Source organism: Leguminivora glycinivorella, chromosome 14 (assembly GCF_023078275.1).
Source record: "Leguminivora glycinivorella isolate SPB_JAAS2020 chromosome 14, LegGlyc_1.1, whole genome shotgun sequence".
Lineage (NCBI taxonomy): Eukaryota > Metazoa > Arthropoda > Insecta > Lepidoptera > Tortricidae > Leguminivora > Leguminivora glycinivorella.
In genome coordinates, this window is record NC_062984.1 from 16,741,384 (window position 1) to 16,753,735 (window position 12,352).

The 12,352-nt window shown below is 36.5% G+C and overlaps 5 protein-coding genes across 5 annotated transcripts; 3 read left to right on the plus strand and 2 right to left on the minus strand.

Annotated features, from left to right (window-relative positions):
* The first annotated feature begins 348 nt into the window (after window positions 1-348).
* Window positions 349-2,360, plus strand: LOC125233655 (ATP-dependent DNA helicase Q1-like). The gene has a single exon (XM_048139724.1). It carries the CDS (start codon window positions 411-413, stop codon window positions 2,319-2,321), a length of 1,911 nt encoding a protein of 636 aa, XP_047995681.1. The 5' UTR covers window positions 349-410; the 3' UTR covers window positions 2,322-2,360.
* Window positions 2,361-2,365: 5 nt separating this feature from the next.
* Window positions 2,366-5,764, minus strand: LOC125233656 (UPF0193 protein EVG1 homolog). The gene is made up of 5 exons (XM_048139725.1): window positions 5,492-5,764; window positions 3,614-3,797; window positions 3,302-3,465; window positions 2,799-3,041; window positions 2,366-2,716 (listed from the first exon to the last, which is right to left on the minus strand). Exons 1-5 carry the CDS (start codon window positions 5,613-5,615, stop codon window positions 2,580-2,582), a joined length of 852 nt encoding a protein of 283 aa, XP_047995682.1. The 5' UTR covers window positions 5,616-5,764; the 3' UTR covers window positions 2,366-2,579.
* Window positions 5,765-6,066: 302 nt separating this feature from the next.
* Window positions 6,067-7,404, plus strand: LOC125233404. Its single transcript, XM_048139416.1, has 4 exons — window positions 6,067-6,214; window positions 6,322-6,524; window positions 6,643-6,911; window positions 7,271-7,404. The coding sequence occupies exons 1-4, from the start codon at window positions 6,130-6,132 to the stop codon at window positions 7,326-7,328; spliced, it is 615 nt and encodes a 204-aa protein (XP_047995373.1). The 5' UTR covers window positions 6,067-6,129; the 3' UTR covers window positions 7,329-7,404.
* On the plus strand, window positions 7,352-8,274 carry LOC125233405. The gene is made up of 2 exons (XM_048139417.1): window positions 7,352-7,506; window positions 7,801-8,274. Exons 1-2 carry the CDS (start codon window positions 7,481-7,483, stop codon window positions 8,192-8,194), a joined length of 420 nt encoding a protein of 139 aa, XP_047995374.1. The 5' UTR covers window positions 7,352-7,480; the 3' UTR covers window positions 8,195-8,274.
* Window positions 8,275-10,437: 2,163 nt separating this feature from the next.
* On the minus strand, window positions 10,438-11,815 carry LOC125233365 (histone H3.3A). The gene is made up of 3 exons (XM_048139355.1): window positions 11,664-11,815; window positions 11,210-11,497; window positions 10,438-11,007 (listed from the first exon to the last, which is right to left on the minus strand). Exons 2-3 carry the CDS (start codon window positions 11,489-11,491, stop codon window positions 10,879-10,881), a joined length of 411 nt encoding a protein of 136 aa, XP_047995312.1. The 5' UTR covers window positions 11,492-11,497; window positions 11,664-11,815; the 3' UTR covers window positions 10,438-10,878.
* Window positions 11,816-12,352: the final 537 nt, after the last annotated feature.

Sequence of the window (12,352 nt, forward strand, 5' to 3'; positions counted from 1 at the left end):
CTTGTAACCAGATAACAATATGATGTATGTTTATTTACGATAAACGACTTTAAACCGACATGCATTACCTACTGTGTACCTACCTCTTCTCATAATTATGTAGTTATTTGTTTAAAAGTAAACTTTGCCTTAGTTGATTACATTAAATGGTGCAATATCAAACATTGCTCTGTAAAAAATACTATTTGTTGTATATAAATTTTTCGTAACATTTCACTCATATTTCACTTATTTTTTATTATGATATTTTATTTCGGAAATCATGCAATTTGCAAACAATCTGTGTGATCAAAACGCAAAATGTCAAACCGAACATGTGTCAAACGTCAGAAACCGCAAAAAGGAGACTAGCTAGTCGCTGATGGTGAATAGAAATATCGCAGTCGATTGCGATATTTTTCAATTTAACAATGAAGACTATAGATGACTTGGAGAAGGAAATAAAAAATGTCGACAGAGAACTATCCAAAGTTGAGTCTGAAATAGCAAAGTTGAAAAACCAGCAAAGACAATTGCACGAAAAGAAAACTGCACTCAAAAATTCAATAAACAAAATTAAATCAGATAGTTTAGCGAGCGTGGACTGGGCTGGCAAGAGCTACGAATGGTCAGAAGATGTAAAAAATACTCTACGCAATGTTTTCAAGCTGAAATCATTTAGACCGAATCAGCTAAGTGCCATAAACTGTACTCTTTCTGGACAGCATGCAATCGTCGTCATGCCAACGGGAGCCGGCAAAAGTTTATGTTATCAGCTGCCGGCCCTGGTCAAGCCTGGCATTACCATAGTGTGCTCCCCTCTAGTATCACTAATGGAAGACCAGGTAAGATCTTTAACCAAAAAAGACATTCCTGCTAAACTTATTACCAGCACCTCTTCCAGAGAAGAATCAAACGCTGCTTTGAACATACTAAAAGATAAAAATTCGCCTATCAAACTGCTCTATGTCACACCAGAAAGATTTGCTAAGAGCAAAAGATTTATGGCAAATTTGCAGAAATGCTTTGCTGATGGCAGACTGCAAAGGATAGCAATAGATGAGGTACATTGCTGTTCTCAGTGGGGACATGATTTTAGACCAGACTACAAATTCCTTGGGATATTATCTAATATGTTCCCTAAAATCCCCATTTTGGGCTTAACCGCTACTGCAACAGCCCATGTGCTGACTGATGTTCAAAAAATCCTCAACATTCCTGGTTGCCTGGTTATCAAATCTACTTTTAACCGGCCCAATTTGTTCTACAAAATTCTCGAAAAACCAACATCACAGGAGGAATGTTTAAACATCCTAGAGAAACTCATAAAATACAGATATAAAGAAGAAAGTGGAATAGTATATACACACAGTATCAAGGATTGTGAAGAAATTGCCATGGGGTTAAGAAAGAGAGGGTTGAAAGTTGCCTGTTACCATGCAAACTTAGAGGCAGACACCAGATCTAAAGTTCACACAAAGTGGCATGACAAGCACTACCAAGCTATAGTAGCTACAGTAGCTTTTGGCATGGGAATAGACAAACCAGATGTCAGATTTGTAATCCACCACACAATAAGCAAATCTATGGAGAATTATTACCAAGAGAGTGGAAGGGCAGGTAGAGACAGCAACAGGGCTGAATGTGTGACCTTGTATAGACTGCAGGATGTCTTCAAAGTTAGCACAATGGTTTTCTCATCAGTTGGAAGCTTAGATCATCTATATGGCATGGTTAAATACTGTCTCAATGGAACTTTATGTAGGAGGCAGTTGATTGCTGAACATTTTGATGAAGACTGGGGCAATACGGATTGCAACAAAATGTGTGATGTTTGTGCTAATCCCACCTCTAAGGTAATAGAAATAAATCTTGAATTGCATTGCAGAACTTTGGCTAGTATTATTGACAATGCTGATAAACAAGACACAAAATTGACTGCACAAAAGCTGCTTGATGCCTGGTTTTTGAAAGGACCAGTAAATTTAAGGCACAAGGGTAAGGAACCCAACCTATCCCGTAACTTGGGTGAAGATGTAATTGCCTACTTGTTGGTAGAAAACTACCTTGTGGAGGACTTCCATTTTACAGCATATTCCACTATTAGTTACATAAAGAAAGGTCCTAACATTGATCTGGTGCAGGATCCAGAATTTGAGATAAAAATGCCTGTTAGAAAGTATTCTAGCTTTGAATTAGACAGGCCAGCTCCAAGTGAAATTGAAAACAACATCTTAGATCTAGAAGAAAAAGAGGTGCCCAAGAAAAGGAAATCACATTCAAATGATGCATCACACTCAAAGAAAACAAAGACAATTGTAATAGACGATAATGATGATTAGATAAATGTGATAATTATTAAAATAAGAATTGATTTGTAAGATGCTTTTTTATTAATTTTGATTTTTAATGCCTAGGTCATAAATTCATAATGTTATTGTAAAACCCACATTATAACCGAATCAAGAAGTAAGCCTTAAATCCAAAGTAGTATAAATAATACTTGTAATTTAGTTCAGCAATTTCTAGTACAGGTCACAGCAAAACTGCTATTGCTGACATTAAACAACATTTAAATATTTTAATTAAATAGTAAAAGCTCAAACTCTCCTCCTTGGTGAATACTGCAAGGGTGGAATATTGTTATAAGCCAAGATATTCTCTTCCATCTTTGCGCGACCTTTGGTTGAGCTTCTTGATGATTCTTGCTTCTCCTTTGTTGAGCGATTGGAATGTACTGAAAAATATAAACAGTCTTGTAAAAATACAAATCTGAAAATCGCATGTTACACAGGAGCATCAGCCAAACATCTACTCACCAGACTTGACGCTCTCTTTAGACCTCGCACTATCCTTGGCGTATTGTTCCTTAACGCTGAACCCAGAACCCTTGGATCGTGCAGAGGAGCGCGCTGAAGAAAGCGCACTGTCGATGCCCAAGCTGTCGAGCGCGCGCAGCCGCTCCGCGATCTGGTCGCGAACTATGTCCCGGTGCGGAGCTGCGTGGCCAAGGTCTTCCATTTCTGCCAACCACTCGGCGCGCTCGCGGATTTGGGTGAGCACTGGAAAATAACAAGTGAATGTTGATGTAATTCTTACATAACAACAGAACGGTTCTCAAAAGGTTAATGGATGACACGACCAGTCGCCCACACACTGAGAACCCTGAGGCAGATGAGGCTTGGACGTGTTCGTGTACTTCAACAGTCGTGGGCAGCTGAAGTTTTGGCTTCCTTGATGTCTGCTTCAGGGTGCCATCATGCTCCATGCTTTTAACAGTTGCTCACTCTCTAAAGCTCCCTTTCCTCGAAGGCCCACTTACGCTCATTTCTCTTATCCTTGTCTGTTGGCAGCTGAGGCTTGGGCTTGCTGGCTACACGTGGTGGTGGTGGAGGTATCTGCTCCGGAGTATCTCCATACTCCATGCTGATCGCTAGCCTAGCCTTCAGCGCCTCACGATCTTCGCCCCGCTTAAGTGGGACATATCTTAAAAGAAAGGACAAAGTTACATAATTTGAGCAAATTCAAAAGGACTTTTTCCTCTCTACTCAAAAATAAAACCCTTTAATGATACTTCTCGTTTTTTGTGTAGTAGATAATTTTGGCTTATGAAGTTGAGCATAGCTTTACTAACTCTTCCATTTCAAATATGCCCGACTCTCTGATGGCAGACTGCGAGCGGCGGCGCGATGTCCTCGGTCGAATCATGGGCACCTGCCTCCTGGGACATCGTATTTCCTTAGGCTCATCCGGCTCCCGTAACGCCCATGCCTGCTTCTGGCGTTGGGTGATGCTCAATTTTGACTCTTCTAGAAGAACTGGAAGAAAACATTTTACAAAACATACAAGCACAAAAAAGTCTTCAGTGGTAATATTGATCCCACCAAAAACATTTTGATGTAAAATGTTGCCAAGGCGATACGAGTACGAGAGTAACGAGAGGGGGTACGTATCACAATATCTAAAATTAAAAAACCTAACGTTAAATGACCTACGTTCAAAATACCTAAAATCATAATACCTAATGATTTTAAATACCTAAGCAAGTTTCACCTACGCACGAATTACCGAAATTTAAAATACCTATTGGACTAAATACCTAATGTTTGAAATACCAAAAACTATGTAACCTAAATTTTATACATTAACATTTGAAATACCCTATGGTCAAAATACCTAAAATGATTAACCGGTCAAATTACCGAAGTAGTAGGGTAGGTTCCGCGAGCGTAAAAGAGGGTATATTGAAGTATTAATTTTAAGCATAGTATAGTTACGCATAATTTACCTAGGCATATTTTTGTTTGTTCGAATATATGTTGTGCATAAAGGTGTGGTTTTTATGCATAACATTGTTTAGTCGAAATCACGCAGAATTTTTATCATAGCTAATACTACTATATTGATGTTGCAGTTCTAACCTAACCTAACCTAACCGACATTCGTGCATTCTTAACAAAATATTGTATTTCTTGAGGTCGCAGTTCTAACCTAACCGACTCTCCTGACTGCATTTAGTATGAGTGGTTATTCTGATTTTAAGAAATATTCCAAATACAATTTTGCAAATCAATGTTATTCATAAAAAAGAATCAGCGTAAAAAGTATTATTCGAACTCATTTTCGTAAAAAGTAATATTAGTATTATTTTATATTATGTCAAATAAGTTTTCTGCCAAATTAACATTCGTCGATAATCGATTATGCGAAGTCTGTTATGCGAAAATCGTTTCGGACAATTAAAGGTATGCCAAATAGAGGGAACCCGATTGGTTTAAATCTAAAATTAGGTTAGAACTGCGATCACACAGAAAAGAACGGCTTTCAGAGTATATACCACGATATAAAGTATACTCGGAATAAGTTATCTACGAAGTAAAAGTCCACGGTTTAATTTGACTTGTATCGATCATTCTACGATATGAACTGTCGATGAAATGAAATTATTTGAAACGTTGTGTTTGAAATAATATTCGATTAATTGTCTGTCGACGATTCAAGGGTAAACCGGTTATTTAAGCCCCATTTATTAGACATTTTTGCTTTTCGGATTTAATCATTAGGTATTTCGATTTTAGGTATTTTGAACGTAGGTCATTTAACGTTTGTTTTTTTAATTTTAGGTATTTTGAACGTAGGTCATTTAACGTTAGTTTTTTTATTTTAAACATTATAATGTGCACCTTTTTAAACTTTAGGTATTTTGAATTTCGGTCGAAACACCATTATGTATTTTGATTTTAGGTATTTTGAACGTAGGTCATTTAACGTTAGGTTTTTTAACTTTAGACATTGTGATACGTACCCAACGAGAGGTCTCATGTAGAGCCAAGCTTCTTACTCTACAAACCCCAACTTCACAAACTCTACACGTTAGATAAAAATGTGCGGCTTGGCCGTACCGTACTACCGTGCCCCCATGCAGATTCCAAGCATGTTGTTGGAGGGAAAGAAATGCGTAGTCTCTAAACCTGTATAAAACAAATAGACTTAAAAAATAAAACATTCAAACCTTTCAAGAATTGTTGTTGTGCTACAGAAGGTTCTACAGTGCGGGTATGAAATATACCACCATGAGGTATAGTTTTACTAGGCCACTGTACGTGGACATAACCGTTCGCATCTGGCGTCTGCATAATCAAGCAAATATGCTGTAAGTAATAAAATATATCGCAACAATTTCCTCACAATTTATTAAATCACATTTGTAGCCAAGTGTCACTTTATCGACGTTTTTGTTTTCAAATTACCCGGGTAACCAGGTAACGGTATAATACCTATATGCTACTTATACTCTCGCCCCAACTCCGTTACACGCTGTTATTACACGCTGCTGTATGATAATTAATAACTCCGTACTCGATCCTCTTTGATAATTATGAAAGTCTTAATTATTTTAAATTTAAACCATTACAACACTCATGTGGGTTTAACAAATACATTAAAACATGGATAAAGAGTAAGTTTTTGGAAAAGCTTAAAAGTATAAAAAATAAATATTTTTAATTTGGCTGAAAATATAGTTAGTCAAAGTCGCAAGTGAATTAAAACAAAAATATTTTATCCAGGTGGCGGGAAAAAGAAATTTGAAAAAGTTAATTATACTTACGTTGTGTGGTGTAGTCGAAATTTTGGTTTACTTATGAAAAAATGGAAAATAATGTAGGAACTACAATAGAAAAAATTAAATTACAGGAGCAAGATAAAGAGGCCAAACTGCGTGAAAAACGAGAATGTGAGTAATTTAGTTATGAGCTTTGCTTTACTTCATTTTCATTACATTAGTGTATTATGAAGTTATAAAATACAAACACAGTAGGTATAATTGTCTCAATTTAACAGATGAAGCAGCAGTGAACTCTTTGAATCGTTCTATTCGCGAAGCAGTATTCCAAATTGAAAAACATCAAGAAGAAATTAAGGAGTTGACCAAAGGAAATGATGTACTAAAAGCTCAGTTAGAGGTGGAACGCATTAAACGTAATGCAGTTGCAGCTCAGGTGGAGGCTTGTAGCAAAGAAATAGAAGTTTTAAGAGCCCAATCTGTAAGAATTAAAGTTGCCTAGTTCAGAGTTACAACACATTTTCATCATTTTTCTACAGATACTTAAAATATTTGATTATAAGGTTATTACACTTTTATTTCAAATCTTTGTTTTAAAGGATAAAGGTATTTCCGATGTATGGTCTCTCCGGTCCTCCTTATGCAAAGCAGTTCAAAATGTGTCAGATGAATGCGACGTTTGGGGCCTTTTGGTAAAGCCCATAAACTCTGACCCAATACACAGGGTAGTGAAGAAACCTAATTCCGAAAATAATGAAGAGGCAGAATTCGAGGAACGACTCAAACTGGCTAAAGAAAGACACGAACGGGCTGTGGCAGAGCGTGAGCGTTTGTTGGCTGAACCTGAGAAGGGTGAAGAGTTTATAAGGTTATAATACCTACCCTACCTATCTAATGTTTAAATAATAAAATGTACCTAAGATACGTTGCTTCTAGGTTTAGAATCAATTTAAAAGTGGAAAATTGCTGCCATAGATGAGACTTGAACTCGCAGCCTCTGGATCGATATTTCAGCGTTCTTCCAAATGAAATGAGCCACCAAGACTTCTACCAAGCCAGCGAATAGATTAATGGAACCTGTAGTGACATCTACCGTAAGAGCATTAAGCTTCTTAAACGGCTACCGGACCGATCCAGTGCAGTGGTCGTAAGTTCAAGTCTCACCCAAGGCAATAATTTTCCATTTTTAAATTGATTATGACGATGGTTTTAATTTTTCATTTACAGGATTAAAAATGCGCTTCGATACTCATTAGAAATGACTGCGAATTTGCGAAAAGAGTAAAAAAAAGGAACTAATTGTTCAAGAATCCACTTTAAAAAAAAACAATCACCGTCAATGCGTCAATGTCATCTGTCACTCAACCATAAAAAAATCGCATGGTTCTTTCCCTTTGCTTTATTTATTTTTAAAGATTCTATAATTTATTATTGGAAATGATTCGCTATTTTCGTCTTTTAAGGTAAATAACGGCATGTTTAACGTTACTATTTTATTGTTTAATGTTATGCAACTTAGTAATGTTTTAAGTATGTTATTCCTTTTACAAGATTCTGTATTTAATTTTATCATGTTCTATTTTGATGATTATTCGTGTTGTGAATATGTTTCCCTGCTCTTAATATTTTGTTGTTTACTCCTTTAAGGATACGAAATATCGTCCCTGCACTGGTCGTGATCGTTACATTACAAAATATATTTTTCACGTTACTTTCAGTCCTTACAGACCTCCCATCAATGCATTTCATTATTCCAGAGGCTGCATCCAGCAACAGCGATCAATTAAAAGCTTTAGTTCTAAAATAGAAGCCAGCGAAAATGAACCCATCAAATTCACAACAAGTGCAGCTGCTCGTAAGAAGACCATTAGACCAGTTGCAGTGAAATATAAACCATCAGAGATGCCATGGTACCAACCCTATTCCGTACTGGCCAGCGTAACAGTGTTCCTTATCTACTTCTGTGTGCTGAGGGAAGAGAGTGATGTAGATTTAGAATTTAATAAGACCCTTTATGAACGGATAAAAGGCTTGGAAAAGGAACAGTTGTTGCAGTCATACAAATATAATAAAGAAAGTGGCCTAAGTGTTGAAGCAATAGAAGAGAGGCTTAAACAGCTTGAGCTTGAGGAGGCCAAGACAGTAGCATAAGTTAAGATTTTAATTGTTGTGTAATTTATTTAATAGACTTAGTTTATTGTTGAGAGTAAATATTATCAGATACCTATATATATCTGTTGTTTTACTTTTGTTTGTTTTCTAAGAAAATGGAATAGAAAATAATTCTAAGAGGTGGCAGATTTTATAACACAATGCCACTCAATAAAATTCAAAGTAACCTAATTCATGCCAATATTACAGAATTGAGTAAGTAGACACTACCACAGATTAATAAATAGTTACTACATAACCCTTCGAGCCCCAAGCATCTATATGTATTTACTTATATTTTACTGACATCACATGATGTCGCTGGGACTCGAAGGGATAAACACTACTCATACGGGGGGCAGCTCACTCCGGCTGCGATTCTATCCCCATGCTACAAGTACATGCCGGGGGCCGCGTCTTCGCGGCCCATTCAATGGTGACGACCTTCGGACGGCGCAATAGAATTCAATGTCGGCTGCTCGCGTGCGGTCCGGTTGTTAATGTAGGGAAGAATTTAGAGTGACAGCATTTTGTGAATATCAAAGGAGTGAGCCTTGTGTTTTTGTACTATTATAATTATATTCTGTGCTCATACCTTTCTTTTTATTTATAAACTTTCATAGGTTTCCTCAAACAACTTATAATAACAACTCAATTTCATTTTATTATTCATAACAGCAGGGTTAGCACATGATTGGTGCGAGAGTATGTTCTCGCGAGATAAGGCTACCCATCTTCTATATTAATGACATAAAGACGGGTAGTCTATCTCGCGCCAATCCTGCTGTAATTAAATAATAAACAAATACAAGTAATACTACTGTAATGTACTATTCCTTTATATAAGCTGATAGATACATGTAGACAGTAGACACAGAACATAATTACATGTACATGTAGGTAATAAAGCACTAATTATATGGGGGTAGACATTTTGTGCTGATGTCAGTACAGTAATACTATATAGTTACTTTAGTCGGTAGTTACATTATGTAAACCTGCACTGGAAAAATGCAATTAATATTAGTTTTGCAAGGATAAGGGTGCATTCATTTGATTCAACAAAGCCTACACACTACAACTACGTATTGTCAATGCACCTGGCCTAATTCTTTTGTCAACAACGGGGCAATGTTTAGGAGGGAGACGATTTTATCAATAGTTCTTCAGTAGTAATCAATTTCAAGTTTGCATTTATCATGTAACGCCCCATTGTCCATCATACTGACAATAATAAAATAAGCAAGGTCAAGTCATGCTACCTACATTTCTAGAATAGTTCACTTATAGGCTCCCCACAGACAGTCTTAAAAATTCATAATCTTAAAAAAAACTTGTATGCAATCTGACAGTTCAAACTGACACTGACAAGACACTGACAGATCTGAACTGTCAGATTGCATACAAGTTTTTTTTAAGATTATGAATTTTTAAGACTGTCTGTGGGGAGCCATAGACTTGCTTCATAGAGAATGAGGTGCTGTACCAATCCTGTAGCTATACATGCACGTATATCTAAAGGCCGCTGTACACACATGGCCAACAGCTCCACCAACCCCCTTGGCCATGTGTGTAGAGGGCTACTTGGCCGTAAGTTGGCAGTTGGCGCTAGCGCTTGCCGGCCAACCGATTCGTGTCGGTTTTTTGTCCACACATCAAAGGATCTTGGCGCCAATGGCCAACTGCGTTTACACATTGGCGCTTCATTCAGTTGGTCGTCAGCCGTCAGAGAGGACGGTAGTGAAATATTTACGAAAATAATAAGTTTATCTATGTCAATAATAGTGTAGATTTTAGGAAATAAAATAACCTTGCAAATGTTTAATGTATTTCCTAAAAAAGATAAATGTTCTTATCATAATATTAAAAAAATTGTTAATATTTCAAATAATTTAATTTTACTACGGGGTTATTATTTTTTAATCAAATTTTTCTGTCAATGTCTATGATCTAGAATTTCCTAGATTTTTCCATTCCACGTCCATCTTTCATGAAGAGCCAATGCCAAGTGATTGGTTCGCCAATGTGTAAACAGCGGCTCTAATCTTTGCCAAGGGCTTTCACAAAGGGTTGGTGGAGCTGTTGGCCATGTGTGTACAGGGGCCATATGATTACAAGGATGGCGTGCCTTGCCGGCTGCCGCCATTTGTAAAAGCAATACAAGTGGTGAAATGGGTAACTTGATATTCGTCAAGTATATACTTGCAGTTTAGGAAAATATAATAAAAAAGAAAACTAATATGTAGATTCTAATTATATTTAATCAACACCAAGTTTTCTCATTACACATACATTAAGTGCATCAAATTACTGCTATGAATTCTCATACTGTCTCAGCAACGACATTGCCTTTTACACTAATTAGAGCTACAGTCACTAAAAATAAAACTACTGCCTCGCACATGATACTGTAACCGTATCTTGCATCAAAATTATCAAGAAAAAATTACAATAAAATTGTAAACTCATTGTCGCCTAACATTCACCCCAGTATCTAATGCGAACACATAGTAAACTTACACAATAAGAATGTATGTATAAAAAAATTCAGTTCTGCCACTTACAAATATAGTTATGAATGTTAATAAAAGACAAGTTACATGTGAGATGTTATAGAAAAATGTTATGGAATTTAATATTAATTGAATTACATATAAATTATAGTAAAATACACTATGACTTAATTAAGCGCGTTCTCCACGGATTCGTCGGGCCAGCTGAATGTCTTTAGGCATAATGGTCACACGTTTAGCGTGGATAGCGCACAAGTTGGTGTCCTCAAACAGGCCGACGAGGTAAGCCTCACTCGCTTCCTGGAAAGATATTGACATTTAATAAATTGCGCAATGCAGATCACATATTAGTCATACATATGAAATAAATATATGTACAAAAACATTTTATAGGTGTATTGTCCAGACTAGTGTAGTTACTAATTATTGAGACTGAAATTAAGACTTATAGTACTAAAAATACCATATGTTAAAATACAGCTATTTATAATAGTAGACCCACCTGGAGAGCGCCAATGGCAGCAGACTGGAAACGCAGATCAGTCTTGAAATCCTGAGCAATTTCTCTCACGAGACGCTGGAAAGGCAGCTTGCGGATGAGCAACTCGGTAGACTTTTGGTAACGACGGATTTCACGAAGAGCCACGGTACCAGGGCGGTAACGATGGGGCTTCTTGACTCCACCAGTGCTTGGCGCCGATTTACGCGCGGCTTTGGTGGCCAACTGTTTGCGAGGAGCCTTTCCTCCCGTGGATTTACGAGCAGTCTGCTTGGTACGTGCCATTTTTAGCTAGAAAGAAAACAGATAATGCTTAGGATATCGTAATTAATTATTGGCATTTTTTCATTGAGATAGGCTACTTTTCATGAGAGTTTAAATGTCCTAAATTGAACTTTTCACTGATAAATTTCATAGTAAAATTAATTATTGCAAAGAAATGAACTATTTTACTCACCTTTTACAATGATTTGCAGGGATTCAACGAAATTAAACACAATTTACACACGGAGCTTCACAACAATGATCATATGCTCAAAATGGCGCCGAGAGAATGGCGGGTTAACGTTCAGTGACGCTAGTTCAATGCCCGTTGATTGGTTGCCGTCGCAACGATTCTCAGCCTGTGATTTGTCGAAATGTAGGCTTTCTGATTGGTTAGCCTTTAAGCTGTTTGTGTAATAATTTTTTATTGGTTTATCCTGTTCAAAATGTTGACAGCTAACAAAATTGTATGTTTTTGTGTATTATTTTGGTGGGTTTTTTGCTTTTCATTTAATAAATAATATTGTTTGAATCGTCTTATGTAACTGTATGTTTAAGGTAGAAATTTAAAAGCAACATGTTTTTAATTTATTGTTCATGTAATTACTTTTTTCAAATTGTCAATCCATTAATATCTATTTGTTTCAGCAGAAACCAACTCAATCAACTAAAACTACCTTTTTAAAGTCCTTGTAACCTTTATTTTACTTGTTTTATAAGTAATTTATTTCCAACGAAATTATTCGTAACAAAAGTATAGTAAACTTTGTGGGTTTAGACAAACAACACTGGCCTATTTTTTGTTTCCGTCTAACTAATACATCAAGACTGTAGAGAAAAAGAGACGTACATAGATAACATTTGATGTGACAGTTCAGTAAT

What these genes read in the sequence shown, in the direction of transcription:
- LOC125233405 (XM_048139417.1), top strand. Translation starts at nt 7,481, where the DNA reads ATGATTCGCTATTTTCGTCTTTTAAG. An exon ending in CGCTATTTTCGTCTTTTAAG is followed by an intron (nt 7,507 to 7,800) that starts GTAAATAACGGC and finishes TCATTATTCCAG; the next exon opens with AGGCTGCATCCAGCAACAGC.
- LOC125233656 (XM_048139725.1), bottom strand. Translation starts at nt 5,615, where the DNA reads ATGCAGACGCCAGATGCGAACGGTTATGTCCACGTACAGTGGCCTAGT. An exon ending in GGCATATTTGAAATGGAAGA is followed by an intron (nt 3,466 to 3,613) that starts GTTAGTAAAGCT and finishes CTTTCTTTTAAG; the next exon opens with ATATGTCCCACTTAAGCGGG. An exon ending in CAAGGATAAGAGAAATGAGC is followed by an intron (nt 3,042 to 3,301) that starts GTAAGTGGGCCT and finishes GTTATTTTCCAG; the next exon opens with TGCTCACCCAAATCCGCGAG.
- LOC125233404 (XM_048139416.1), top strand. Translation starts at nt 6,130, where the DNA reads ATGGAAAATAATGTAGGAACTACAATAGAAAAAATTAAATTACAGGAG. An exon ending in ACTGCGTGAAAAACGAGAAT is followed by an intron (nt 6,215 to 6,321) that starts GTGAGTAATTTA and finishes TCAATTTAACAG; the next exon opens with ATGAAGCAGCAGTGAACTCT. An exon ending in AAGGGTGAAGAGTTTATAAG is followed by an intron (nt 6,912 to 7,270) that starts GTTATAATACCT and finishes TTTCATTTACAG; the next exon opens with GATTAAAAATGCGCTTCGAT.
- LOC125233365 (XM_048139355.1), bottom strand. Translation starts at nt 11,491, where the DNA reads ATGGCACGTACCAAGCAGACTGCTCGTAAATCCACGGGAGGAAAGGCT. An exon ending in CTGCCATTGGCGCTCTCCAG is followed by an intron (nt 11,008 to 11,209) that starts GTGGGTCTACTA and finishes ATATCTTTCCAG; the next exon opens with GAAGCGAGTGAGGCTTACCT.
- LOC125233655 (XM_048139724.1), top strand. Translation starts at nt 411, where the DNA reads ATGAAGACTATAGATGACTTGGAGAAGGAAATAAAAAATGTCGACAGA.